We start from the raw sequence: 25,629 nt of genomic DNA, 5'->3' as shown, positions 1-25,629 counted from the left end.
CTCTGGAGCGACTCCATCCTGTTTCTATCCTATTGAAGGTGGGTTCTCCAGAATTGTACTCAGTATCCCATGTGAGGTCTCACCAGGGACCTATACAGGGGCAGCATCACCTGCCTTTTTCTGCTGACCAGTCCTCTCCCTATGCAGCCAAGCATCTTTCTGACTTTTACTGTCCCTTTATTCACCTGTTTGGCCACCTTAAGATCATCAGATACAGTCACCCCCAGATCCTGCTCTTCCTTTGTGCTTGGAATAATTTCACTCCCTTGGATCTTTGCAACTAAATATATAATTCTGCATTTTTTAGCATTAAATCTTAGCTGCCAGACTCTAGATCATTTCGTGATCTTCGCTAGATCCCCCCTCCATGTCTTCCACACTTACCTGTCTATCCTGTTGCACATTTTGGTATCATCGGTAAAAAGACAAACCTTCCCTGACAATCCATCTGCAATGTCACTCACAAAAATCTTTGAAAAGAACCGGTCCAAGGAGTGACCCCCGAGGCTCACTGCTACTAATGCCCTCCCCCCAGACTAAACTCCATTCACTCCTATCCTTTGTTGCTTCCCACTCAATCACTTTCTAACACATTCAGTCACTTATAGATAAGTTACTTATACAGAACAGTGTCAAGGGGTCTTATTGAAATCCAAATACACTACATCTAGCGTTCTCCCTTGATCTAACTCTCCGGTCACTCTCTCAAACAAATTGATCAGATTCATGTGACAAGATTTCCCTCTGGTAACGCCCTGCTGCCTCGGATCTTGCAAGCCATTGGATTCCAGAAACTGCGCTCTCCTCTGTTTTATCAGCGACTCCATTAGTTTCCCACCACAGAGGTCAGACTGACTGGCCTGTAGTTCCCTGGCTCCTCCTCCACTGTTATGAATAGGAAGCACATGCACCTGTCTCCTGTCTTCCAGAACTACACCAGACTCTAAAGATCAGCCAGCGGGGCTGCCAGGACCTCTCTAAGTTCCCTTAGTACCCTCAGATGTACCCATGCAGCCTCACTGCTTTAGCTACTTTAAGTTTAGTTAGCTCCTCATGAACACATTGATCTGAAAATCATTTGAAGTTTACCTCACTTCCAATCTTATTTGTGTTTGTTTTATGTGGTCCTGCTCCAGGCCCTTCCACAGTGAACACCAAACAGAAATATTTGTTAAGCAATTTTGCTTTTCTCTCATCAGCCTCTATATATTCCTCCCATTCTCCTCTGAGTCTCTCAATGCCACTTTTGTACTTCCTTCTATGACTAACATATCTGAAAAACTTTCACAAAGGTTTTATTAATCAAGATTGGTTATCTATTACTTGAATTTTGTTGGCTGTTTTAGTCATTCTACTAATGTTTCTGAATTGTAAAACATTTATCTTACTTCTTCGGGGTCAGCCTGGTTAGGGATTAGTTATTCTGGTTTTAACATTTTTGTTGATTTTGTGTGTAATTATTGTATTAATTTTATTGTTTGATTAAGAAATATGTAGGTAGTAAAGGTTTGGTCAGTTTGTTTAATTAAGTTTGTGTAAGGAACTGATTTATCTGCTATGGTACACTTTGAATGTTTTTTATTGGAAAGCATAACATTGGAATAAATTGGAATAATAATAATACTATTATTATTATTATGTCTTTGAGCCTGTTTTGTGCATCCTTACAAAAGTCTGAGGCCCACAACCATGAGAGCTTGAGGGCCTCAGTGACCATGGCAGACATTCACGATGCCATTTCAAAAGTATCACAGGTCGCATAGACAGACGCTTCTCGCTGGTTTCTATTATGTGATGCTCCCTGCTTCTTTTGAGGGAGAAATCAGCGAATTCTTTGCTCCTTCGAGCATTGCAAGCAAGGATTGAGTCATGTAGATGTGAGACTGGTGCATAATTTTCTGATAATGCTTCAGCATAAAAAGGTCTAGAGTCTGAGAGTCATGTCTAGGGGGTCCAGAGGCATGAGCTCTAGACGTCCTGTCCCTTTTCATAGGGGACTCAATTGCTGCATTTTGTTGTGATAACTGAAAGTTGTATCTCACACTCATCTTGACATGATGCTTCATGCCCACTGGGTGAGAAGTGTTCCCAACAACTCTTTGCAGACATCCATGGTTATGAGGAGGGCAGGAAAAGGTGCCTTGATCTCACCCTCGACTTTGTAACTCAAATGAGATGGCTTTATTCATCCCTGAACAAAATAAAAAATATAAACCTGCTCTTACCTGTGGTGAAGAGGACCCTGATGGGAGATCATTGACTGAATGGGTACAGAATGACCTTGGAGCCTAAAAATGGCTCTTTGTGCACGGGGACTGAGTGGTATTGAAGGGCAGGAGAGGAGGCTCTGACTCAGTGTAGACCCTGTGCGACTCAATGAACTGCCTGTCTGCAGAGAATCACTTTCTCGCTCCATATCTCAGTTCTAATCCCAGCTCTGCCTCCGATCCTGCTTCATCCCAGGAAAGTCAGTTGATCTGCCTGTGCCTCGCTTCTAATCCCAGCTCTGTCTCTGAGTGTCTGCACTGTGAGCATGCCCCAGTCTCCTGGGCCTGCCCTCCTCTCTTATTCCTCTTCCCTCCCCTCATCGATTACTTTAAGTTCCTGCTGGAGAGATGCCCCTCTGCTCTCCACTTGCAGATACTCTCACTCATGTCAGATGCTCCCCTCTCATCCTTTCCTGCTGCTGTTTTCCAGGGACTCATCTGATGCAGAGTGCAGAGACGTTTTACCTTATAGGAAGAATTCTTGCTGAGTTCTGTGACACCGCTACGTGAGAACAGTCCCGACCCGTAACACCCAGCCAGCCGCAGGGATTAGAATAACGAGGTTTCCGAGCTGTGGGAAGTATTGCCATGTGCTTGGCGGGAGCCCAGGGAATTAGTCACAATTCTGCCACAGGAACTGGCAGTTGCCACTAATTCCTTTTCTTGTTGATGATCTTCTCTGAAATCACAGTGTACGGGATGCGTGGGACAGGATCCAGGAAGCGCAACTGGTCGCATGCGTGGGATGGGAGCGCGATCATGCAACTGGACGTGTGAGGAGTTATGGACCAGTGCTGCCTCGGGAAGGGACTCAGCTTGAAATCTTCCTTAGCACTAATGAAGGAAGCAGCTGCTTGGGAGTTTTGGGGGCCAAACACTGTTCTCTGGGGTTATGTAGGGGAGCCAGGAGTTGCATTGTATTGTGCTGGTGTTTTTTCTTCTTTTTGCTGGTGAGTGGCTTTTCTCTGCGTGCACTTTTGCATAGCCTGTGAGGGTTACTGGGCCCTTCCAGTGTTTTTATTTCCATTCAACAGCCAGAAATCCTTATTCCTTTCCCACAGTTTGATTTGACAATTCAAGCCTAAGAGGTCCATATTCAGCGCTGTTTGTCCAGCTAAGTTTGTATATGAAAATCCCACTGTTCTGACCTGCTCTGAGATTTTATCCAAACAATAAGTTATCTGGCTAGCTCGGGGGCAGGGCAAGGGCATCCCAGGGAGGAGCCGGTTATCTGGCTAAATAACCTGGATGAATGGTGATTTCCAGCGCTATCTGGCTGAGATAACTTTAGGGCTGCCGGATAAATGTATCCAGCTAACTTTAAGATACACAGGGATATTCAGTGGTGCAGGCATTGCTCCGAAAAGTTTATCTGCTTAACTTTCCTGGCCAGTCAGCGGCTGAAAATGGACCCTAAGTAATTTGTTCAGGAAGTTTCCTTCCCCCAGAGTTAAGCTTCCTCTGATTCCTGTCTACGTGAAATCTGTTACTTATAACCTCTCCCTTTTGTGCTTTTGCACCCGCTGAGGTCGGTGAGAGGGGAAGTCGTATCCCCCAGGTAAGAGTGGGTTGGTGAGAGGGGGAGTACCCCCAGGTAAGAGCGGGTCGGTGAGAGGGGGAGCACCCCCCAGGTAAGAGCGGGTTGGTGAGAGGGGGGTAAAGGTACCCCCCAGGTACCTTTACCTGGTTACTGAGTGAAACTCTGCCGCTGAATATAGCCAGGTAAAGTTAGCTTTAGGGCAGAGATTTTTCCGACCAGACCTACCTAGCTAAATTTATCCGGCTACTGCTGAAGATTAATGCTAGCTGGATAGATTTTAGCTGGGTCCTGGCCCTGCTACTTTTATCTGGCTAAGTTTTAGCTAAGTAAATGTCTCCACCGAGTAACATTTTTCACCTGAGACAGGGGTGGAGAATTCAAATCTCAGGGGTTGTCCAACTAATTTAGAAGTTGAAGGGACAAACTCTTTTGAATACTGATCTGCACATATCGAAAAAACAGACAAGACGTCCCTCCTGACTGCTGACCGGATAGGCAGCATCTGACTGTTCCTGAAGACTGGCCCGGTGTTTGGTGTTTGTGTGCTTGAGAGAAGTGCTGCTGGCCGAGCTACATGAAGCCATCCCTCAGAGAGCCTGGCGGAAGGAAAACACAGGAAGTGGGCAGAGATGGAGGGAAGCAAGGGCTGGAGGTGGGGGAGGGTTATAGAGAGGAAGACACAGGAAGTGGGCGGAGCTGGAGGGAGGAAGTGGCTGAGTACACAGGAGGTGAGCACAGATCTTCATGACTTCTTGTGTTGTTTCCCTTTGAGATGAGCGGGTGCAGAATATGTGCACATGTATGCGAGTATGCTGATTTTTCTGTTGGTAAGCAGGCTGAATTAGCAAAGACATACGGGTGACGCCATCTGGCAGCAGCAAATTTGGTTCTCCTAGCTATTAGAGCTTTTAGCTTTACTGAGCACGTGCAGGAAGATGACTTCAGAAATCTATGCCCCAGAGGACAGGTGACACTAGGGGCATTCAAATACCTGCAAGGCACTGCCTGGGGAGCCTCCTCAGTCATTTTTTGTCCTAGCACAAATACAGCTATGCACTCAAGCCTCTACAGAGAATTTTTCTCAAAAATCCTTAATATCTTTAAATTTTCATTTGTTTTCTTCAGATTTTAGTTGCCTCGCTGCCCCTGCAGCACCCCCATCATCACTTTTCAGTGTTCCAAAAAAAAAAAAAACACTGCTTGCTCAAAGATGTATGGCTAGAAAAATTCCAGGATGGGCAGATTTAAGAACTGTACTGCAGTAGGGTAATGTCCCTCACCAATACAGTGACTTGTGCTATCACTGCCTTAATCCTTCTATAATCAAGTGAACAGCTATGCTTGCAGACGAATGTCCTCATGCTCTCAATGATCCAGGGCTTACAAGATGGAGGAACTGCGTAAGTCTCGCAGAAGCCGCAGTCGATCCTCCTCCCGCGGTGCACCATCGTCTGCCTCGCCGGGACAAAAGATGAGCATGCTCCTCAAAAACTCCCTCATCGGCACAGCAGGCTGTCGCCTCGGGGTCCAGCAGTGCTGACGACTGTGCATCAAAGAAGAAGCAGCATCACTCCACAGGGGAATCAAAACAACTGGCACCGAATCAACAAATCCAAAGCAAAGTCACTCGACTCACTTGAAGTATTCTTCATCAAAGGTCTTAATGCACTCAGCATATGTCTCCAGCACCGTCCAAATATGCCAACCCAACTATTTGCTGGTCGTCCTACACCTGGCCCAGGAGGAGATCTCCTGCCTCTGCCACCTCCCATTACCAGAGCCCTTACCCCATCAAAGCTATTTGCAGAGACGTTATGCTTGGAAGCACTGGGCCCATTATGTTTTTGGTACCACTTACCTCAAATAAGCCTCCTATTCAGGATCAGGAGCCCTTTCTCATCTCCGAAGAAGATATTCCACCACCCACTCCTGGTCAAAAGTTAAGCCAGTTGCTTGATCAGATAGTGAATTTGGCAAAAAGTTCTTTAACTCTACAACTAAGTAGACTCAAAGTACTTTCCATCCTCTCCTCTCCAGCACTGCTATGGTTATCTCACAGGCAGGAACCCAATCTCTCTTATTAGGGTGAATACATCATCAGAATCCTCCTCAGCGGTCCTTCATCATCCCACTTGACTCCAGTGGAGTGAAGTCATTCAGAGGTGACAGACCAGGGTTTCTCTCCTCAGACATAGCTAGGAGAACCTCCCAATTCAACCTCTTCATCCTTGTGATTTTGGATTAGTGTGCGTATGCCCTTAGGGTCTGAAGAAGATTCAATAAGAATATATTCTGAACTGCTTCTGGATCCACAATACTGTATGAAATGAACAATCTCAATAAACACAATCTATACATTTAATGTACGAATGATATACAGCTTGGGATGCCATATTGAAGAGACTTTCGTTAAAGATATTGCCCTGATGTAGGCACACAGGAGTGCCAAAACACTGCAGCATCGGGACATTTATGATATATCGGAGGAATATTCAAGCAGACACTTGGTTACAATGGAGGAATATTGAAGGGAACACTTGGTTACACCGGAGAAGTACAACCGCAGCATGGCAGTATTATGATGGCAATTGCCAATGGAAGATGACTGAGACTATTTTTGAAAAGCAAATTGTGAGCCACAGCATTGGGAAAAAGATTCAAATAACATTAGGATGGTCGAAATATTGAACGATGAGGCATAGTGGTCTATAGCCACTATTTCAATCATTGGAGTGTGAAAATGTTCCTCCCCGGTGTTTATGGTGCAAGCTTGTTGGTTTTAGTGGACAACCTTCCTGTTTTCAGAAATATGATTGTTGTACTCCATAAGTTAAGTATCAGCCAGTTTGGAACTATTTAATAACTGCCAAAGTCTTTCTAATGATAATAATACCGAGGATCTCCTGTAACCATTGCTCACATGCTGCTATTAGCAACATATTGGAAGATTATTGTTGTGTTTAATTATTGGAAGTATAATTTATTGAATGAATGAGGTGGATGTGTGGTGTGAATGTTAGGGATTTTGTATGGTTTTATGTATTGGGATAGTATGAAAAATTAATGATTTTAGTGAATTTTTGGTCTCAACTGAATTTTGCTATAATATTTTTAACAAAATATTTTTTGAAATGAGATACATGATGTGATATTATGAATACATTAGATAAGAACATAAGAACATGCCATACTGGGTCAGACCAAGGGTCCATCAAGCCCAGCATCCTGTTTCCAACAGTGGCCAATCCAGGCCATAAGAACCTGGCAGTACCCAAAAACTAAGTCTATTCCATGTTACCGTTGCTACTAATAGCAGTGGCTATTTTCTAAGTCAACTTAATTAATAGCAGGTAATGGTCTTCTCTTCCAAGAACTTATCCAATCCTTTTTTAAACACAGTTATACTAACTGCACTAACCACATCCTCTGGCAACAAATTCCAGAGTTTAATTGTGCGTTGAGTGAAAAAGAACTTTCTCCGATTAGTTTTAAATGTGCCACATGCTAACTTCATGGAGTGCCCCCTAGTCTTTCTATTATCCGAAAGAGTAAATAACCGATTCACATCTACCCGTTCTAGACCTCTCATGATTTTAAACACCTCTATCATATCCCCCCTCAGCCGTCTCTTCTCCAAGCTGAAAAGTCCTAACCTCTTTAGTCTTTCCTCATAGGGGAGCTGTTCCATTCCCCTTATCATTTTGGTAGCCCTTCTCTGTACCTTCTCCATCGCAATATTAGTTAGTATTTAAATGTATAGATTGTGTTTTTTGAGACTGTTTGTTTCGTACAGTACGGTGGTTTTCTGAACTTAGATCGAACAGTGCAGGGTGGTCAGGATAGTTTTAGTTCTGCTTCTGGATCCTCCAGAGCATACCTCTCCCCTGGAAGACCTCACTTACTCTAAATTTATAGAAAAGATGGGCAACACATTTGGCGCAAATGAATGTAAAGACAAAGATCCTCATTTAGAGGTTCTTGGTCTTCTACAAATCCTGGAAACTCCATCAGAACCAGCGGCTTTTCCAGTTCACAACATTCTTAATCAATTACAGTACAAATGAGAATGTAGGATATTCTTATAACCTGTCTTCTGACAGCAAGAAAATTGGATCTCAAGTACACAGTACAAAAGTCACCTGGGTTTGGACTGTTACAGATACCTCATCACTCCGCTGACATGGAATCCGTGCTGACAAAGCAAGACAAGAATATATTTGAATTCACCTCAAGGGAATGACCCCAGGCTTCTTGACAATTTTAGGAAAAACATTTTTCAGAGCTCAATGCTAACTGCTCCTATTTCTATCCACTAATTTTATGTGGTGTTTTATCTGCATGACTGCATGCAAAAGCTTAAACCTTTCCTTCCACACACGAAAGGAGGAAATGATCCTCCTCAACCTTATCCAGATGCAGAAAGGTGCATACGGCATCTTTGCTCTGTTTACGAATCATTTGATGGTATATCGCATACCTCATCTGCCTCCACAAGGGCTCGGCATTTGACCTGGCTGAGAGTTAGCACATTCATGATGATGTTTGTGAAAAGTTGACGGATGTACCTTGTCTGGAAGAGCACCTCTTCAGAGACAAGTTCAGAGAAACAGTTACTCAGATAAAAGAACAGAATGTGGTGGTCCAATATCTCAGTGGGAAACAAGCACCCTTCTTCTTTCAGATGCTCCTTCTTCTCTTATAAGAGACCGTATTTTCAGATATGCCTTTTCTGATCTTAACAACAGTACTGGCTCAGCAACAGCAGCAACTTCTGGCTAGACCTCATCAAAGGGAATAGCATCAGCCTAAGTCAGCACAACCAGCCCAACCAAAACCTGGGCCTAGTGTTTGATGCTTCCAAATTCTCCGGTGGGATGCAGAATACAATCTTACCTGGAAGAGTGGTGTCAGATCACATAGGACCTCTGGGTCATCAAGACTGTGGAATTTGGGTATTGTTTGCATTTCTCCCAGCTGCCATCTCTTTCTCATTGTTTGATCCTCAAACCAGATCCATCTCACTTGACAAAACTCAAACTGGAAGTGGAGTCTCCTCTTCAATAATGAGTGATACAACCAGTCCTTGTGCCCCACCATGGATAGGATTTCTACTCCCAGTATTTTTCATCCCCCCAAAATCGGTGGGACTGAGACCCATTCTGGATTTGAGAAAACTGAACAAACATTTACTCCGAGAGAAATTCAAAATGAATTCCCTCAGCACAATTCTCTTGACCTGAAGAAGGCATATACTTATATACTCATCCATCCCTCTCACTGGCACTACCTTCGCTTCATGGTGGACTCTTCCCATTATCAATACAGGATACTCCCTTTTGGCCTGTCAGCAGCAGCTCTGAGAGTCTTCACCAAATGCCCTGTGGTAATATGGTATCAAGGAGTCTGTCCAAGTCTTTCCATACCTGGATGATTGGTTAGTCACAGCAGCTCCCAGGAGGATGTGTTACTTTCCCTGCAAAAGACTTCAACTTCTGCAGAATTTGAGATTTCAGGTTAATTTCAAGAAGTCAAACTAGTACCGACTCAGAAAATAAAGTTTATCTGAGCATGGATAGATTCACTGCAGGAGACAGCTTTTCTATCATAAGAATAAGAACGAATGAACACTATGAGATTGCTCATTTACAAGCTACTCACCTTGCAGCGCTCAACAGCCAGAGTGATACTCATTGTCACTGGCCATATGGTGGCAGCTATTCATGTATAATAGTTCCACTAATCTGCCTCCATATTCTTCATCTGCAGTGGGGCCTGTGTGCTCAATGGATAAGCTAATTCAACCGTTGACAGTCATACTACAAGTATACAGGGACATGGATCAAGAGTTTCGCTGGTGGTTGAATTCCACATTCTTCAAAAGGGAGCTCCACTTCACACTCTTTCCTATCAAATAACCTTAAGATCAGATGCTTCCACAAGGGATGGGGCACTCATACAGGCTATTGTTGAATGCAAGGATCTTGGTCTCTCGAGGAATGTCACTTTCAGATAAATCTACTAGAGATGAGGGAAATCAGATACACCCTAGTGATTTTCCCCATCTTCTCAGTGGGAAGAACATTTTGATACAAACCAACTACCAAGTTGCCATGTTCTATGTCAGCAAACAAGGAGGCACAGGATCATGGACACTCTGCCCGGAAGCGATGAAAATCTAGCAACAAGCAGACAGACACCAGGCTGTCCTACAGGCCATGTATCTTCCAGAGATCTCCAACACACTGGTGGATCAACTCAGCAGAGTTTTCCAGCCACATGAGTAGTTGCTATGAGAATCAACAGCAAACTATTCTTCCCAGCAAACTCAAATTAGCTCAAGATGCTTTTATGCTCAGTTGGAATACAGACCTCATGTACACTTTTCCGCTGATACTGCTGATTGCTAGGTCAGTGCAGAAAGAGCTACAGGACTGAGCTTGTCTGATCCTCATGGTGCCAGTGTGACCTGGGCAGATATGGTGTGCATATCTCATATAGCTTTTCAGCAGCCCCTGCCTTGTTAAATCAGAATGAAGGTACTCTGTTTCATCTGAACTTTCCATCCCTCAACCTGACGGTTTGAATGTTGAACACTCAATAATTTTGGATCTCTCTTTACCAAAGGAGATTGAAGACATCATAGTTTCAGCCAGAAAACCATCCACTAGGAAAGCCTATAGTTTTAAATGGAAAAGATTTTCAGATGATGGCACCAGAATGATCTGGACTGTTTCTTGAAGCACAATTACTGACCTATTTGCTTTTTATCTCTGAGTTGGGCCTTGCTATATACTGTGTGAGAATATAACTTAATGCCACAGTAGATTACCATTTAACAGCTGGCGAAAAACCCATTTCAACTCATCCATTGGGTTCAAACTTTTTGAAAGGTTTATGGCATGCTAAACCTCCAGTTTCATAGGACCTCAATGTTGTCCTCTCTCAATTGATAAAGCTGCCCTTCAAACCATTAGAAATGACTTCACTCAAATTCTTCACTTGGAAAGTGGGATTTGATTTGTATGTTTGTCCTTGTTTTAGAGTTTTAAAATGTATATTTTGCATTGTTCACCGCTTAGTACAATTGATTTAATTTAAGCAGTCCACAAGAAATTTTAAATAAATAAACTGCGGACTGCATTCAGCACAGCTACGCATCATCAGTCCTACAAATTACAGACTCAAGTTAAAGCTCATCAGGTAAGAACTATGGTATCTTCATTGCTCATCTCCGAGAGGTACCTCTTGAAGACATCTGCAAAGATGTTATTTGGTCGTCAATACACACCTGTTGCGTTGGAGGTGGACCCTTGGGCTGAGGTGGGTTGATGCTACCCGGAGGCAGGGGGCTACGGGTCCCCACCGTCAGCAGGTGAAGTGGGCTGAAGCTAGAGGCCACTGGAGCTTTACCTATACCAGCCCTCATTCCCCTCGGGTTGAGCCTTTGGGTACCGGGGCCAGCAGGACTTAGGTGGGCCTCAGTGTTAACTAAGGATGGAAGGTAGTTCAGCCCAGAGAGAGCAGCCAGTAGATAGCGTAGTCCTATCCTGGACTGGATTTGGTATGGGAACTTGGGTGCCAATGGAACAGTAGGTAGCTGGTGGCGCCCAAGCAAGGAGAGGCCTGAGCCTCGTAAGTCACGTCCAGAGAGATAGGCAAGTAGAGGCGTCACTTATAGGCTAGGATCAAAGCCGGTGGCAAGTAGAAGTTGTGGTAAGCATTGTATACTCTGGACACAGGAGAGTCTATAGCGTAGTCGTTCGTAGCAAGAGTCAGGGCATGGAGAAGGCAGGCGTAGTCAATCAAAGCAATAGTCAGGGCACGGAGAAGGCAGGCATAGTTAATCAAGGCAATGGTCAGGGCACAGAGAAGGCAGGCATGGTCAGGCGTGGCAAAGGTCCAGGGATGGAGAGAAGCTGAAGAGTAGTCAGGCATAGCGGAGGTCCGGGGCTGGAGAGAATATGAAGAATAGTCAGGCGGAGCGGAGGTCCGGGGGCTGGAGAGAAGCTGAAGAATAGTCAGGCATAGTGGTAGTCAAATCCAAGAATCAGTCCAACATATAGACGAACAGGAACAAGGAGAACAGGAACCAAAAATCACAAGAAACAGGAACACCACGAAGACACAATTCGGGGATCAGCAACAAGTACTCGGAATACGAGGAGACCTGTTGCAAAGGCAATACTACTGAGCGAGGCCTGAGCCTTTATACGCTGAATAGTCTGACATCAGCATCTGGGTCCACGGCCAGGTTCCCGCCACGGGCCCTTTGAAAGAACTAGAGATGCCGCGCGCCTAGGAGGGGACGCGGCGCTGATGGTGGCATCTCTTCGAGGGCCATGCGGAGAGGCCCGATGAGCAGGGACATTTTGGCTGGCAAACTGGGTAGTGAGGCAGGACCGGAGGCACTGGAGGGAACCCAAGGTCGGAGCTGGCAGCCCTTCACCGCCAGAGAAGAGGAGCCAGGCCTTGGAATCCGTCTGAGAAGGTGAGAGGGCCACGCTGCGGGTTGCCGCAGGTGGCGCGTGTAACAATGTCATCTACATGTCATGGCTAATTCGTCCTGTTATCTATGGAAAGTACCATTTATAATCAGCAAACTTGCTTTAATGCTGATACCTTGTTTGAGCCACTTGGAAAGGCAGGATATAAATTTGTTAAGTTGGGCTTATTAGGCGTCACCATAGCGTAACTCTCCACAGGTTCCAGCTGTGTGAAGAGGCAGTGGGAGTAGAGTATGTAGTGAGTGATGTACATGGCCCATTCCCTCTGGAGGTGTTTTCTCAGCGGGTTGGTGATGGTTTCAAAGGAACCCTTAGAGCAGGGTTAGGAAGTTTATCCTTCCCCAGGTCAAAGGGATAAGGTAGACTGTCCACCAGACTGTTTTCACTGACCACGTATTATGATACCATTTGCAAAGTATGATAGGAGGTCCTTCTATGATCCAGCCTGGTTTTTAAAGGTGAGAGAGACCTATTGGATATAAGAGTAGGTCTCAATTCCTCATTCATTTACTTAAGAAGCATAAAGAACTGTCCCATTGTTTCTTTTCTTGTAGAAACCTTAAAGAACTGTTTAATATTTTGAAAATGGGTCCCTTTGGGCCTGGTAATACAGCTAAACCCTCACCCTAACAGAAGAATCCTGATTTCAAAATTGTAGAAATTTGCTTGCTTAAAAGATATTGTGAAAGTGGGCAGACTTCTTGGAAGTGCCTAAGAGATACTGTGAAGGTAGGGAGACTTCTGGGAAGTGCCTAAGAGATACTGTGAACATAAGAACATGCCATGCTGGGTAAGACCAAGGGTCCATCAAGCCCAGCATCCTGTTTCCAACAGAGGCCAAAACCAGGCCACAAGAACCTGGCAATTACCCAAACACTAAGAAGATCCCATGCTACTGATGCAATTAATAGCAGTGGCTATTCCCTAAGTAAAATTGATTAATAGCAGTTAATGGACTTCTCCTCCAAGAACTTATCCAAACCTTTTTTGAACCCAGCTACACTAACTGCACTAACCACATCCTCTGGCAACAAACTCCAGAGATTTACTGTGCGTTGAGTGAAAAAGAATTTTCTCCGATTAGTCTTAAATGTGTTACTTGCTAACTTCATGGAATGCCCCCTAGTCCTTCTATTATTCGAAAGTGTAAATAACCGAGTCACATTTATTTATTTATTTATTTATTTATTTATTTAGGGGTTTTTATATACCGCAATACATAAAAAGATACGTCACCGCGGTTTACAATTAACAAAAATTAGCAACAGGCTTTACAGATAACAGGTATATACGATAACCGGCAGTACAGATAGTAAACCATAAAATAATATCATGTTTTACATACAAATAAAATGATTATTTTATTTGTATGTAAAACATCTACTCATTCAAGACCTCTCATGATCTTAAAGACCTCTATCATATCCCCCCTTAGCCGTCTCTTCTCCAAGCTGAACAGCCCTAACCTCTTCAGCCTTTCCTCATAGGGGAGCTGATCCATCCCCTTTATCATTTTGGCTGCCCTTCTCTCTACCTTCTCCATCGCAACTATTATCTTTTTCGAGATGCGGCGACCAGAACTATACACAGTATTCAAGGTGTGGTCTCACCATGGAGCGATACAGAGGCATTATGACATTTTCCGTTCTATTAACCATTCCTTTCCTAATAATTCCTAACATTATGTTTGCTTTTTTGACTGCTGCAGCACACTGAGCCGACGATTTTAAAGTATTATCCACTATGATGCCTAGATCTTTTTCCTGGGTGGTAGCTCCTAATATGGAACCTAACATCGTGTAACTACAGCAAGGGTTATTTTTCCCTATGTGCAACACCTTGCACTTGTCCACATTAAATTTCATCTGTCATTTGGATGCCCAATCTTCCAGTCTTGCAAGGTCCTCCAGTAATGTATCACAGTCTGCTTGTGATTTAACTACTCTGAATAATTGTGTATCATCCACAAATTTGATAACCTCACTCGTCGTATTCCTTTCCAGATCATTTATAAATATATTGAAAAGCACCGATCCCAATACAGATCCCTGAGGCACTCCACTGCTTACCCTTTTCCATTGAGAAAATTGACCATTTAATCCTACTCTCTGTTTCCTGTCTTTTAACCAGTTTGTAATCCACGAAAGGACATCGCCTCCTATCCCATGACTTTTTAGTTTTCGTAGAAGCCTCTCATGAGGGAGTTTGTCAAACGCCTTCTGAAAATCCAAATACACTACATCTACCGGTTCACCTTTATCCACATGTTTATTAACCCCTTCAAAAAATGAAGCAGATTTGTTAGGCAAGACTTCCCTTGGGTAAATCCATGTTGACTGTGTCCCATTAAATCCTGTCTTTCTATATGCTCTACGATTTTGATCCTGAGAATAGTTTCCACTATTTTTCCCGGCACTGAAGTCAGGCTCACTGGTCTATAGTTACCCTGATCGCCCCTGGAGCCTTTTTTAAATATTGGGGTTACACTGGCCACCCTCCAGTCTTCAGGTACAGTGGATGATTTTAATGATAGGTTACAAATTTTAACTAATAGATCAGAAATTTCATTTTTTAGTTCCTTCAGAACCCTAGGATGCATACCATCTGGTCCAGGTGATTTGTTACTCTTTAGTTTGTCAATCTGGCCTACTACATCTTCCAGGTTCACAGTGATTTTGTTCAGTTCGTCTGACTCATCACCTCTGAAAACCATCTCCGGAACTGGTATCTCCCCAACATCCTCATTAGTAAATACGGAAGCAAAGAATTAATTTAGTCTTTCTGCAATGGCCTTATCTTCCCTAAGAGCCCCTTTAACCCCTCTGTCATCTAATGGTCCAACCGACTCCCTCACAGGTTTCTTGCTTTGGATATATTTTAAAAAGTTTTTATTATGAGTTTTTGCCTCTATGGCCAACTTCATTTCAAATTCTCTCTTTGTCTGTCTTTGCCTGTCTTATCAATGTTTTACACTTACCTTGACAATGCTTATGTTTTATCCTATTTTCTTCAGATGGATCCTTATTCCAATTTTTGAAGGATTTTTTTGGGCTAAAATAGCCTCTTTCACCTCACCTTTTAACCATGATGGTAATCGTTTTGCTTTCCTTCCACCTTTCTTAATGCGTGGAATACATATGGACTGCGCCTCTAGGATTGTATTTTTAAACAATGTCCAAGCCTGTTGAACACTTTTAACCTTTGCAGCTGCACCTTTCAGTTTTTTTCTAACTATTTTCCTCATTTTATCAAAGATTCCCTTTTTAAAATTTAGTGTTAGAGCTGCAGATTTACTTATTGTCCCCCTTCCAGTTATTAGTTTAAATTTGATCATGTTATGATCACTGTTGCCAAGTGGCCCCACCACCGTTACTTCTTTCACCAAATCTTGCGTTCCACTAAGAATTAAATCTAAAATAGCTTACTCTCTTGTTGGTTCCTGAACCAAGGTAGGGAGATTTCTGGGAAGTGCCTAAGAGATACTGTGAAGGTAGGGAGACTTCTGGGAAGTGCCTAAGAGATACTGTGAAGGTGGGCAGACTTCTGGGAAGTACCTAAGATAAACTGAGAAGGTAGGGAGACTTCTGAGAAGTGCCTAAGAGCTACTGTGAAGGTATGGAGAGTTCTGGGAAGTGCCTAAGAGATACTGTGAAGGTGGGCAGACTTCTGGGAAGTGCCTAAGATAAACTGAGAAGGTATGGAGAGTTCTGGGAAGTGCCTAAGAGATATTGTGAAGGTATGGAGAGTTCTGGGAAGTGCCTAAGAGATACTGTGAAGGTGGGAGACTTCTGGGAAGTGCCTAAGAGATACTGTGAAGGTAGGGAGAGTTCTGGGAAGTACCTAAGAGATACTGTGAAGGTGGGAGACTACTGGGAAGTGCCTAAGAGATACTGTGAAGGTATGGAGAGTTCTGGGAAGTGCCTAAGAGATATTGTGAAGGTATGGATAGTTCTGGGAAGTGCCTAAGAGATACTGTGAAGGTATGGAGAGTTCTGGGAAGTGCCTAAGAGATACTGTGAAGGTAGGGAGAGCTCTGGGAAATGCCTAAGAGATACTGTGAAGGTGGGCAGACTTCTGGGAAGTGCCTAAGAGATAATGTGAAAGTAGAGAGACTTCTGGGAAGTGCCTAAGAGATACTGTGAAGGTAGGGAGAGTTCTGGGACGTGCCTAAGAGATACTGTGAAGGTAGGGAGAGCTCTGGGAAATGCCTAAGAGATACTGTGAAGGTAGGGAGAGCTCTGGGAAATGCCTAAGAGATACTGTGAAGGTGGGAGACTTCTGGGAAGTACCTAAGATATACTGTGAAGGTAGGGAGAGTTCTGGGACGTGCCTAAGAGATGCTGTGAAGGTAGAGAGAGCTCTGGGAAATGCCTAAGAGATACTGTGAAGGTAGGGAGAGCTCTGGGAAATGCCTAAGAGATACTGTGAAGGTGGGAGACTTCTGGGAAGTACCTAAGATATACTGTGAAGGTAGGGAGAGTTCTGGGACGTGCCTAAGATATACTGTGAAGGTAGGGAGAGTTCTGGGACATGCCTAAGAGATGCTGTGAAGGTAGAGAGAGTTCTGGGAAGTGCCTAAGAGATACTGTGAAGGTATGGAGAGTTCTGGGAAGTGCCTAAGATATACTGTGAAGGTAGGGAGAGTTCTGGGAAGTGCCTAAGAGATACTGTGAAGGTAGAGAGAGTTCTGGGAAGTGCCTAAGAGATACTGTGAAAGTAGAGAGACTTCTGGGAAGTGCCTAAGAGATACTGTGAAGGTGGCCAGACCTCTGGGAAGTGCTTGGCTAGCTGAGATTCGAGAGTAGTCTTTGTGTTTGCCAATCCTGATTTTGTTGAGTGTGGCACTGTAAATGAATGCACTGAAGTTGCAGCAGAGTCTGAATGTGATTCCTCTGGCTGTATCCAAGTCCTTGACCGCTCAAGCGCCATAGGGGGCAAATTAGCAGGTGCACGTTTCGCAATCCCACGTATGTGGGCTGTTCTCCTCCCCTTCAACCCCTCATCCTAAACAGAAGCATAGAAGCGTGTCTTTTTCTTGTGGCTAACAGCACGTGGCCTACGGAAGCAGCACCTACTTTTACCCTCATTTCAGGAAGGTGACTTTAGCAGTGGCCCCGCCTCGCCCCGCCTCGCCCCGCCCCGCCCCGCCTCAGTGGTCACAGAGTTTACAGTCTAAATGAGGCTGCGTGTCCAGCAGGAAGAGGTGGCTTTTGTTCGCTATGAGCTACCTGGTGCTGTAATATCATATATAAGTACATTAAGCGATATCCTTGATGGCCATGAAATTATTCCATTCTCTTACATTCGTCCAATCACGCTACAAACACAAGGTGGCAAGGCAGAAGAATCGGGAAGGCGATCACTCCACAATAAACACAGCAATTTCCATTCAAAACATGCAGATGGCCACGGGAATCTTCCGGTGCGCACTGGCCAGCTGCATGGAATCCCCCACTGGACTGGGGTAGGAAATGTTGCTCACCTAATAAACTTCAAAATCTGGGGCCTCCATCTGCATCTCACCTCCTGGAACCTCATGCCCAGCCCCTCCTTAAGTGGGGAAGAGTTTGAGCACCCTCAGGGGTCCCGGGACAGTCCTGCCTCTTTCCCTCTGAGCCCCTGTGACAAGCATGTTGCAGAGGCTGAAGCATCACCCTCCGCTGACACAACTCGGTCCTTTCAGAGTCATCTTAAGAAGCCAGCACAAAAATAAAATCAGGCAGCCAGGACAACGCGGGGAACTGCCTCCTCACACTCAGTAGTAGAGTTACCATGCATTGTGTTTGGCAAAGGGTATCACACACACAGCTTGCAGACACTCAGCTGAACACTCCTGTGTGCGTCGGATCGTCAGACTTCCCTGGCTCCAAATCCTTGCTAACATCACTCCCGGAAACATCCACCAGTTCCTACTGACTGGCAGTCTCGCCAAGACGACCCTCACTGCTCAATGACCTGCTCACCTGTTGCATGCCCAGCTGGGAGGCGGGTCAAGGAGTTGGCACTCACAAGAGACTAAAAGAACAGATCCCTTGTGTCTAGCCCCACTCATCACCGTAACAGGTTCAGTTTACCGCTTCGAGAGTGGACCCTGCTGAACAAATTCAGAACAAGCCAAGGATCATATGCTGCTAATCTCCACTGCTGAGACGTTCGTGTGACCCCTTTATGTAGCTCTGGCGAGATTCAGAAGGTCACCTTTTGTCTAGAACAGTCCTCTTACCAAAGTGAGGGGCAGTCTAATAGGAGGAGGCTGGCGCTTGGCTTTCTGGTATTTTATTTACCACATAAACAAGGAGGGAGTGTTACTGTTGCTGCTGCTTTGGAGGAGAAGGGGGCAAAACTACAAGGGGAAGGACAGACTAGGAAGTTGGGGGGGGTGAGAGAGAGGTGGCAGCACAGGGGGTCAGGGGCATGACAACAGGTGAGGCATTTCTGGCCCCCTTCAGTCTGCCACTCTAGGCAGCTGCCTGTGCTGTACTAATAGGTGACATCAGCCCTGCTCCAGCTGTAAGTGTAACAATTACCATAGGTGCCAGTTCTGTGGCTGCACTGGAAATCTGAGCACCCCCAGTATTGTGTCAAAGGAGGGGTATTGCGTTAAGTTGACTCCTGTGACCTTTAATGCTGGCCAGGGCAGGACTCCTACAGTTGGCTGCACATGTTAACCCATTAACTGTGTAATTAAATCCAGGCACAGACACACACACACAGTGCTGGAGGGAAAATAAACTCCCACCCGTTTGCACCAGTGGGTTAGAAATCCCGTCTGCTTGTCCCAGCTCCGTCCTAGCAGTCCCAAAAGAGATGAATCTGCTGCAGTGCCAGGAGAAGGGAGGTTTAATCCCGCATGGCTGCTGCCTTCTGCTTGTACCTCATTAAATGAACCCAGCTGCCAGCTTGCTCCTGATTCCTTTCCCTGTGTGTACAGATCTCCCGTCGCTTCAGCATCAGTATTGCACAGAGCTGCAATATTAGTTTTAGGTCTTAAATCATACACGGACGGCTTGTTTAGGAAGTAAGCAGGAAAACAAATATTAGCAGCTCCCAGCACTGTAACATTAATTCTGCAGTAGCTGGGGAAGCAGGGATCGGAACTGAGCACATTTGTCCTGCTCCACTCCTTTCCGCCAGTGACATTCAGAGCAAGTCTCCACTTACTGGGCTCAGAGGACCCACTGGGGCACCCTCCCTTCCCCATGGGCTCGGCCTCTGACGTTGGGCCTGTCCTTGTCTTTCTGACATCCTGTCCCACTGTATTCTGGTACCTGTGGTGCCGATTTGAAACGGAAAATCTGGACTAAGGCCAGAGTGCACTGGGATGGCCCCTGAGGGAAAGGGCCACTGGTAGGAGAGAACCCTAACCTACAGCACAAGGCACACACTGCTGGATTAACCGGCTGCTAAAGAAAAGGAAAGCCCTAAACATTGTGCCTCCAGATGTGAGAACGGAGATGCAGGCCACTGCCGGAGAAGAAACAGAAAACATAGTGACAGGCAGCAGCCTGCAGACCCATCCACGGTGTGCACTTATTATTATTGCATGACTGTTTTCTTTCTAAACCACTTGTGGTTGTCCATTAGTACAAGGAACACAGTCTAGAAATGTAAATTTAGCATTTATTAAAAATGCATTATTTCTCACCCTTCACAAGTAGGTCCAAGGCAGATTACAAAGGAATACAAACATTCATAATAAAAGAAGAAAACAAACTGCAATAAACAAATATAACATAAATATAAAAAATGTCATATTATCTGCAAGCAGTCCAAAGCAATCAAGGGGCATGCTTCTGACATAACACCTGCTCCCTGCCATTGCCTTTCCACCTCAAATACCACACACCCCACCGGATCCTTTAAATCCTCTGGCCAAGGAGCCTCCCAAACGTTCCCACCTCACGTCCAGGCTTTCTCCCTTACATCCCAGTGGCTAAGCATCCTCCTAAACATTCCTGAATTCTTTTGCCGCAGACCCCGCCTCACACCATGACCTCGTTTTATTTGCATTTTGTGTATTCTTATTGAGGTATTTCAATGCTCTCCTCCCCTTTAGGGTTTACACATCCTTAAACCTCATCTCTGAAGACTCTTGGATGCAGCATCCCTTGCCTTTCTCTGAGCTGCTTCCACTCTGTCTCTATCGTTGTAGAGGACGGCCTCCCGAATTGGACACAGTATTCCCGTGATTTGGACAGATGTATTATCTCCCCTTTGGTCACACTTCTGCCTCTGTACCTCTGCTTACACTGTGCCTCTACTATTTGTTTCTTTTCTTAAATTTTATAGGTTAAATTATTTTTGAAGGTTTTTGAGCTATTTTCTCTTTGATTTAATTGCAATTTGTATATGTTTATTCTGTACATTTTTCTACTTAGTTTGACCATCAGTTTGCAATAACTGGTGTGTAAAAATTCTTCAAAAGATTCCTCTAGTGATGTTCCTATGACGTGAAACTGTAAGATTCATGGACCCTTGCTGCTCTGGTAAGGTTGGCTCAACCTAGGGGAAAAGCCCCTTAGGTCCTCATCGACAGCTGGCGGAACTAGGCTAGGAAGAGATGGATCAGGAGCTTCACCTGTCCTAACCCCTTTCCCCTTGGGTTGAGACCTTGAGCTCCGGGCACCGGCAGGTCTTAGGCAAGAGTCTCTAGGAAAGAGGTGATAGAGTAGGTCCAGTATTAGGCTAGGGACAGATGCAGGCAGCAAACAAGAGAGGTCAATATCCAGGCAAGGGTCAGAGGTAGGCTGCTGGCAAGAATGGTCAAGTTCAGACAAGGGTCGAATCCAGTAGTCAGTCTTAGGGCAAGCGTAAGAGGCAAGAAAAAGGATTGACATGGATGGAGAGGAAGGAAGGCAGGGGCTTGATGAGACAAGGGTGGAGAGACAAGGCAGGCTGGGCTGGAGAGAAGAGGCAGGCTCAGGACCAGGACCAGGATCAGGAATGCAGGAGAGCAGCAACATGCATTACATACATGATACAGGCAACCCATTGCTAAAGTGAAGGGAGGAAGTCTTGGAAGGTCCTATATAGAGCTGAATGGGTGATGTCATCAAGAGGCGCTGCGAGCATTTCCCACTGCAGGCCCTTTAAAGCCTGCATGGTCCAGCACGTGCACACCTAGAAGAGCGCTGGAGGGGGTTCATGACAATGGCATCATCCTGAGCCATGGAGCAAGTGTTCGGTGGCATCCCGCTGCGAGAGAAGGGCCAACAGCTTGGCAGCGTCGAGTGAGTGCTACAGCTCGCAGAGCCTATCCATGAGCCGCGGAACATAACAGAAGCACCATCCGTGTAGGAGCTGTTGTTGGTTTAATTGGACTAATATGTGCATCATTGATTCAGATATTTTGTGTGTCTGTTGAGCTTAATGTAATTAGAAGAGCAAAGCTTTATGTTGTTGAGTTTTTGGTATTGTCTAATTTTTTATGGATGTTTTTATCTGTTACCTGCCTACAGTGCTAGATAGGTGGGCTATATAATTCTTAAATAAATAATAATGGGATTGCACTGTTGTTTTATTATTGACAGAATGATGGTTGATAGGTATTGAGGTATTATTTTAATGGGATTATGGAATTTGTTTGAGGGTTATTTGATATGCTGCTTTGATTTTTTTTTTCTGTTTTTATTGTGGGTGCTGGTATGCACCCAGAATAAACACCCAGCACACAATCGCCAGATACTACCTGGAAATTATTTTATCCCTCACATAATCGTAGTCAACAAACCGACAGGTTGAATAGCAAAAACATATACTCTCCCATGAGAATTTCATTAATGTGAATTCCATGTCATAAACCAAATAGTACTTAATGTGTATTTGTTACCGGACTCTATGTAAAGTATGATCTATTTTTTCTTTGATATATGTGCCCTATTGTAAACCGTTATGATGGTAAATAACTTAATGACGGTTATATAAAAACTTTTAAATAAATTAAAAAATAATTAACTGTTTTTAAGTTTTTTGTTTTGGCTAATTTATTGTATATGAGACTTTATATGAGCTGATTTCTTTTTGTTATGTTGCTCATATTCAATTATTTGTATTCATATTAATGCTCCTTTTGTAGGTTTGTTTTAGTGCAAGGTATTTATTACTGTTTTTTGTGCATGCTCTCATTCTCAGTATATTCAAAGTCACCCCGCACTACAGCATCAGAGGTGTGACAGAGAACTTTTGGAGAGTCAGGTGACTATTCAGAACCCCTGTCACTTTCCTTTCACTCGGGACAAAGGACGGCAGGGTTCTGACCTAAACCAGCACGGGCTCTGCTGCACACCAGCTGACTTCCAAATATTAAGAGTTGGAGAATGGTGCATCTCACCACCGATCCAGTGCTGCAGGAGATGTGTTAGATGCTGTGCTGCCACCTGCAGCAGACATGCAACATTTTAAAACCTCAAAGAATAGCAGAAATCAGGATTATGCATGTGTGAGGCTTCATCTGAAATCCCTCATCCAGGCACTGGCTGCACAGCCTCAGGGCTCAGCTGGTGTATTACCGGGCCTTCTGCACCAGATGGATTTACCCGCTAACATCTGTAAAACTGGAAACCTCTCTCCTTTATGGCTCCTAAATTCTGGCAGGAAAAGCCAGAGCGTGCCCAGCCGTCCCTGCAGTCTCTTCTCGGAACAGAGTGCTGAAACGGAGCTGCGCGGGAGAGCAGGAGAAATGTCTTGCCAGGAGAGTGACCCTTGTGGTGCTTGGCAAATGGCAAGCCTCACCTGCGAGATTTTGGCACCCATCGGCAGAGTGATGCTGTGCCGGCACACTACCCTAGCTAGAGCAAGCAGGAGCAGGCTCCAGTTTGGCCTGGATATTTGGTGCCTTCAAAATTAGGCAGCTGCCTATGCCTAAATCCGGGCCTGGCTGAGGGCAGCAGGAGGCTCCGAGCTACAATCCTGAGTGACATGCTCAGCCCTCACTATAGCAAAAAGCAGCCAAGAAAGCCAGACTCTTCCCAGCAAGAGCAGAGGTGATTATACAGCTCTCTAATAATCTGGAAGTGAGCCCATTATCAGCTGCTCCATTAATGTTCACAGCCAAATCCCCCCCTCACAGGAAACAGCTGCAAAGCTGCTCCCGAAACCTTCCCCTACTAAGCAACAGTACTGGCACCCCTGCTCCCTCCTGCACCCAAACCACCGCCCCTGCCCCCCAGCCAGCTCCTAAGCCCCTGCAAGCACAACTAATGACCCCATTACAGCACTTAGCCATTTCCTTAGCAGGCAAAGGAGGGCTGGGGGAGGTGATCTCCGACCTGCTGTTTTACAGGACCCAGGAAGAGACTGACCAGAACCTGCTGCCGGGATCCACATCCTGTATTGTGACACCACACTTCACCCACTGCTACTCAGGCACTAAAACGGACATCAGAGGGAGACCCTGTCCCTCAGTAACAACTTCCCTGCTCTCCCCTTCCCCTGTGACTCCCCCTTCTCCCTCCCAAACCAAGCACTTTCCTTTCACCCAGAGAGATGTCAGGGATGTACCCTCACTTTTGCTACAGAAATTGCCATGCTGGGTCAGACCAAGGGTCCATCAAGCCCAGCATCCTGTTTCCAACAGTGGCCAATCCAGGCCACAAGAACCTGGCAAGTACCCAAACACTAAGAAGATCCCATGCTACTGATGCAATTAATAGCAGTGGCTATTCCCCAAGTCAGCTTGATTAATAGCAGTTAATGGACTTCTCCGGGAATTATCCAAACCTTTATTTAAACCCAGTTACACCAACTGCCTTAACCAAATCCTTTGGCAATGAATTCCATCAGGGAGTGACCCCCAAACCTCTCCTCCCAGAAGGGAAGCTCTCATCTCCAGCAGAGAGATGTCAGAGGCTGATCCCTCTCCTGCCCCCCAGAGAGAGAGAGAACAGGGAGAGCCCCTCTCCTCTCTCACAGCATCAGGCTCAGACTGGATTTGAGGAAAGGTAAAACTTTATGCTCCTTTATATCTCCCGTTCTCTCTGGCCTGCTAGGGAACGGGCAGCAGCTGTCCCTGGATGCAGAGGGAGGAAATGCTTTTCTCAAAGCCCTTCCTTGCTCACAAGACCCGAGAGCGCACCTGCGGTTCTGAACTTCGTCTGCTTTTCAGAACTTGGACCCTGCTCTCCAGCGGCTCGTGCTTAGGACTCCCTAACCCTGACCACTTAGGGAGGCGGTGAGAGGTGAAGTCTCCCCCCCTGGCCGGGCACCCGGACATGCAGGCGCTGCTGGACCCCAGCACATGAGAGAGGCAGAGGTGAACTCACCACGCTGAAGTTGTGCGCTGTGCAGGGCTCGCCGCTGAAGTTGCAGCTCTTCAGCATCTCGGCCAGCTGGTGCCCGGTGCGGTTCACGATGTCCTGCATGTCGGGCGCCGGGTAGAGCAGGTCGGTGGCCTTGTGCCCGTCGCGGTCCTTGGGGGGCAGCCCGGTCATGTTGGCCAGGTGGAAGATGTCGGCGTCGGTCAGCGCCGAGTGGCGGAAGCGGTTGATGTTGCAGAGGGTGACGGCGGGGAAGGCCATCTCCCGGGCGGCCTCCTCGTCCAGCGCCGTCACGTGCGGGTGCTCCAGGTAGAAGAGGGCGCACCTGGCCGCCTGGTAGAGGAAGGCGGCCAGCGAGGCCAGGAAGGCGAGCGCCCACAGGCTCTGCCGGACGCCCAGCCCCCGCGCGCGCAAGATGTGGCTCAGCCCGTGCAGGCTGCTGCTGCGGGCGAAGGTGGCCAGGTCCCTGCGGCGCGGCCGGCTCGCCTCCTCCTCCAGCAGACTCGCCTGCTCGCCTTCCTCCGCCGGCATCTGCTTGCCATCCTCCTCGGCAAACTTGATCTTGCACACGATCTCGATGGGCATCTGGGCTGGGCGGCGGGGCTGAGCGGGAGCCTTGGCCAGGGACGCTGAGCGGGTGCGGATCGACTTAGCAGAGTCTTTTCCCCCCGTGCTGCTGCCAGGCGACTCCGAACAGTAACAAGAAAGAGGCAAAGAGAAAGTGATGGAGAGGGGGAGGGGGAGGGGAGCTGCTGCTGCTGCGGGGGGGGGGGGGGGAGATTCTTTTTGTATATAAATAGAAAGCACAGCCTCTCTCGCCTCTGTGCTTGCCCTGGCGAGCAGAGCGGCTCTCTCACCAGCAAAGATCCACTGTGAGGGTGGGAAGAGCCCTCGCCCCCCGCCCTCTGCACCCCCTGCCCGGCCCGGAGACGCTGAAGGTGCAGCGGAGCCAGCGGCAGAGCAGAGCGGACGAAGGGCAGGGAGGGAGACAGGGACCGCTCCCCGGCTCACTTGTTAGAATGGGCGTGCGGGAGCCATCGCCGGCTACTGCTGCTCCCAAAGTG

At 46.2% G+C, this 25,629-nt stretch overlaps 1 protein-coding gene across 1 annotated transcript in view; it reads right to left on the bottom strand.

Moving 5' to 3' along the window:
- Positions 1 to 25,229, bottom strand: part of ASIC4 (acid sensing ion channel subunit family member 4) — a 557,624-nt gene extending 532,395 nt beyond the window's left edge. Inside the window, exon 1 of the mRNA XM_029605013.1 lies at positions 24,572 to 25,229. Within this exon, the coding sequence (XP_029460873.1) occupies positions 24,572 to 25,150 (579 nt within the window). The 5' untranslated portion in view covers positions 25,151 to 25,229. The remainder of the gene's footprint in view (positions 1 to 24,571) is intronic.
- Positions 25,230 to 25,629: the final 400 nt, after the last annotated feature.

This window comes from Rhinatrema bivittatum, chromosome 6 (assembly GCF_901001135.1).
Source record: "Rhinatrema bivittatum chromosome 6, aRhiBiv1.1, whole genome shotgun sequence".
NCBI lineage: Eukaryota > Metazoa > Chordata > Amphibia > Gymnophiona > Rhinatrematidae > Rhinatrema > Rhinatrema bivittatum.
The sequence above is the reverse complement of the archived record's forward strand: the minus strand, read 5'-3'. Positions and strand labels throughout refer to the sequence as shown.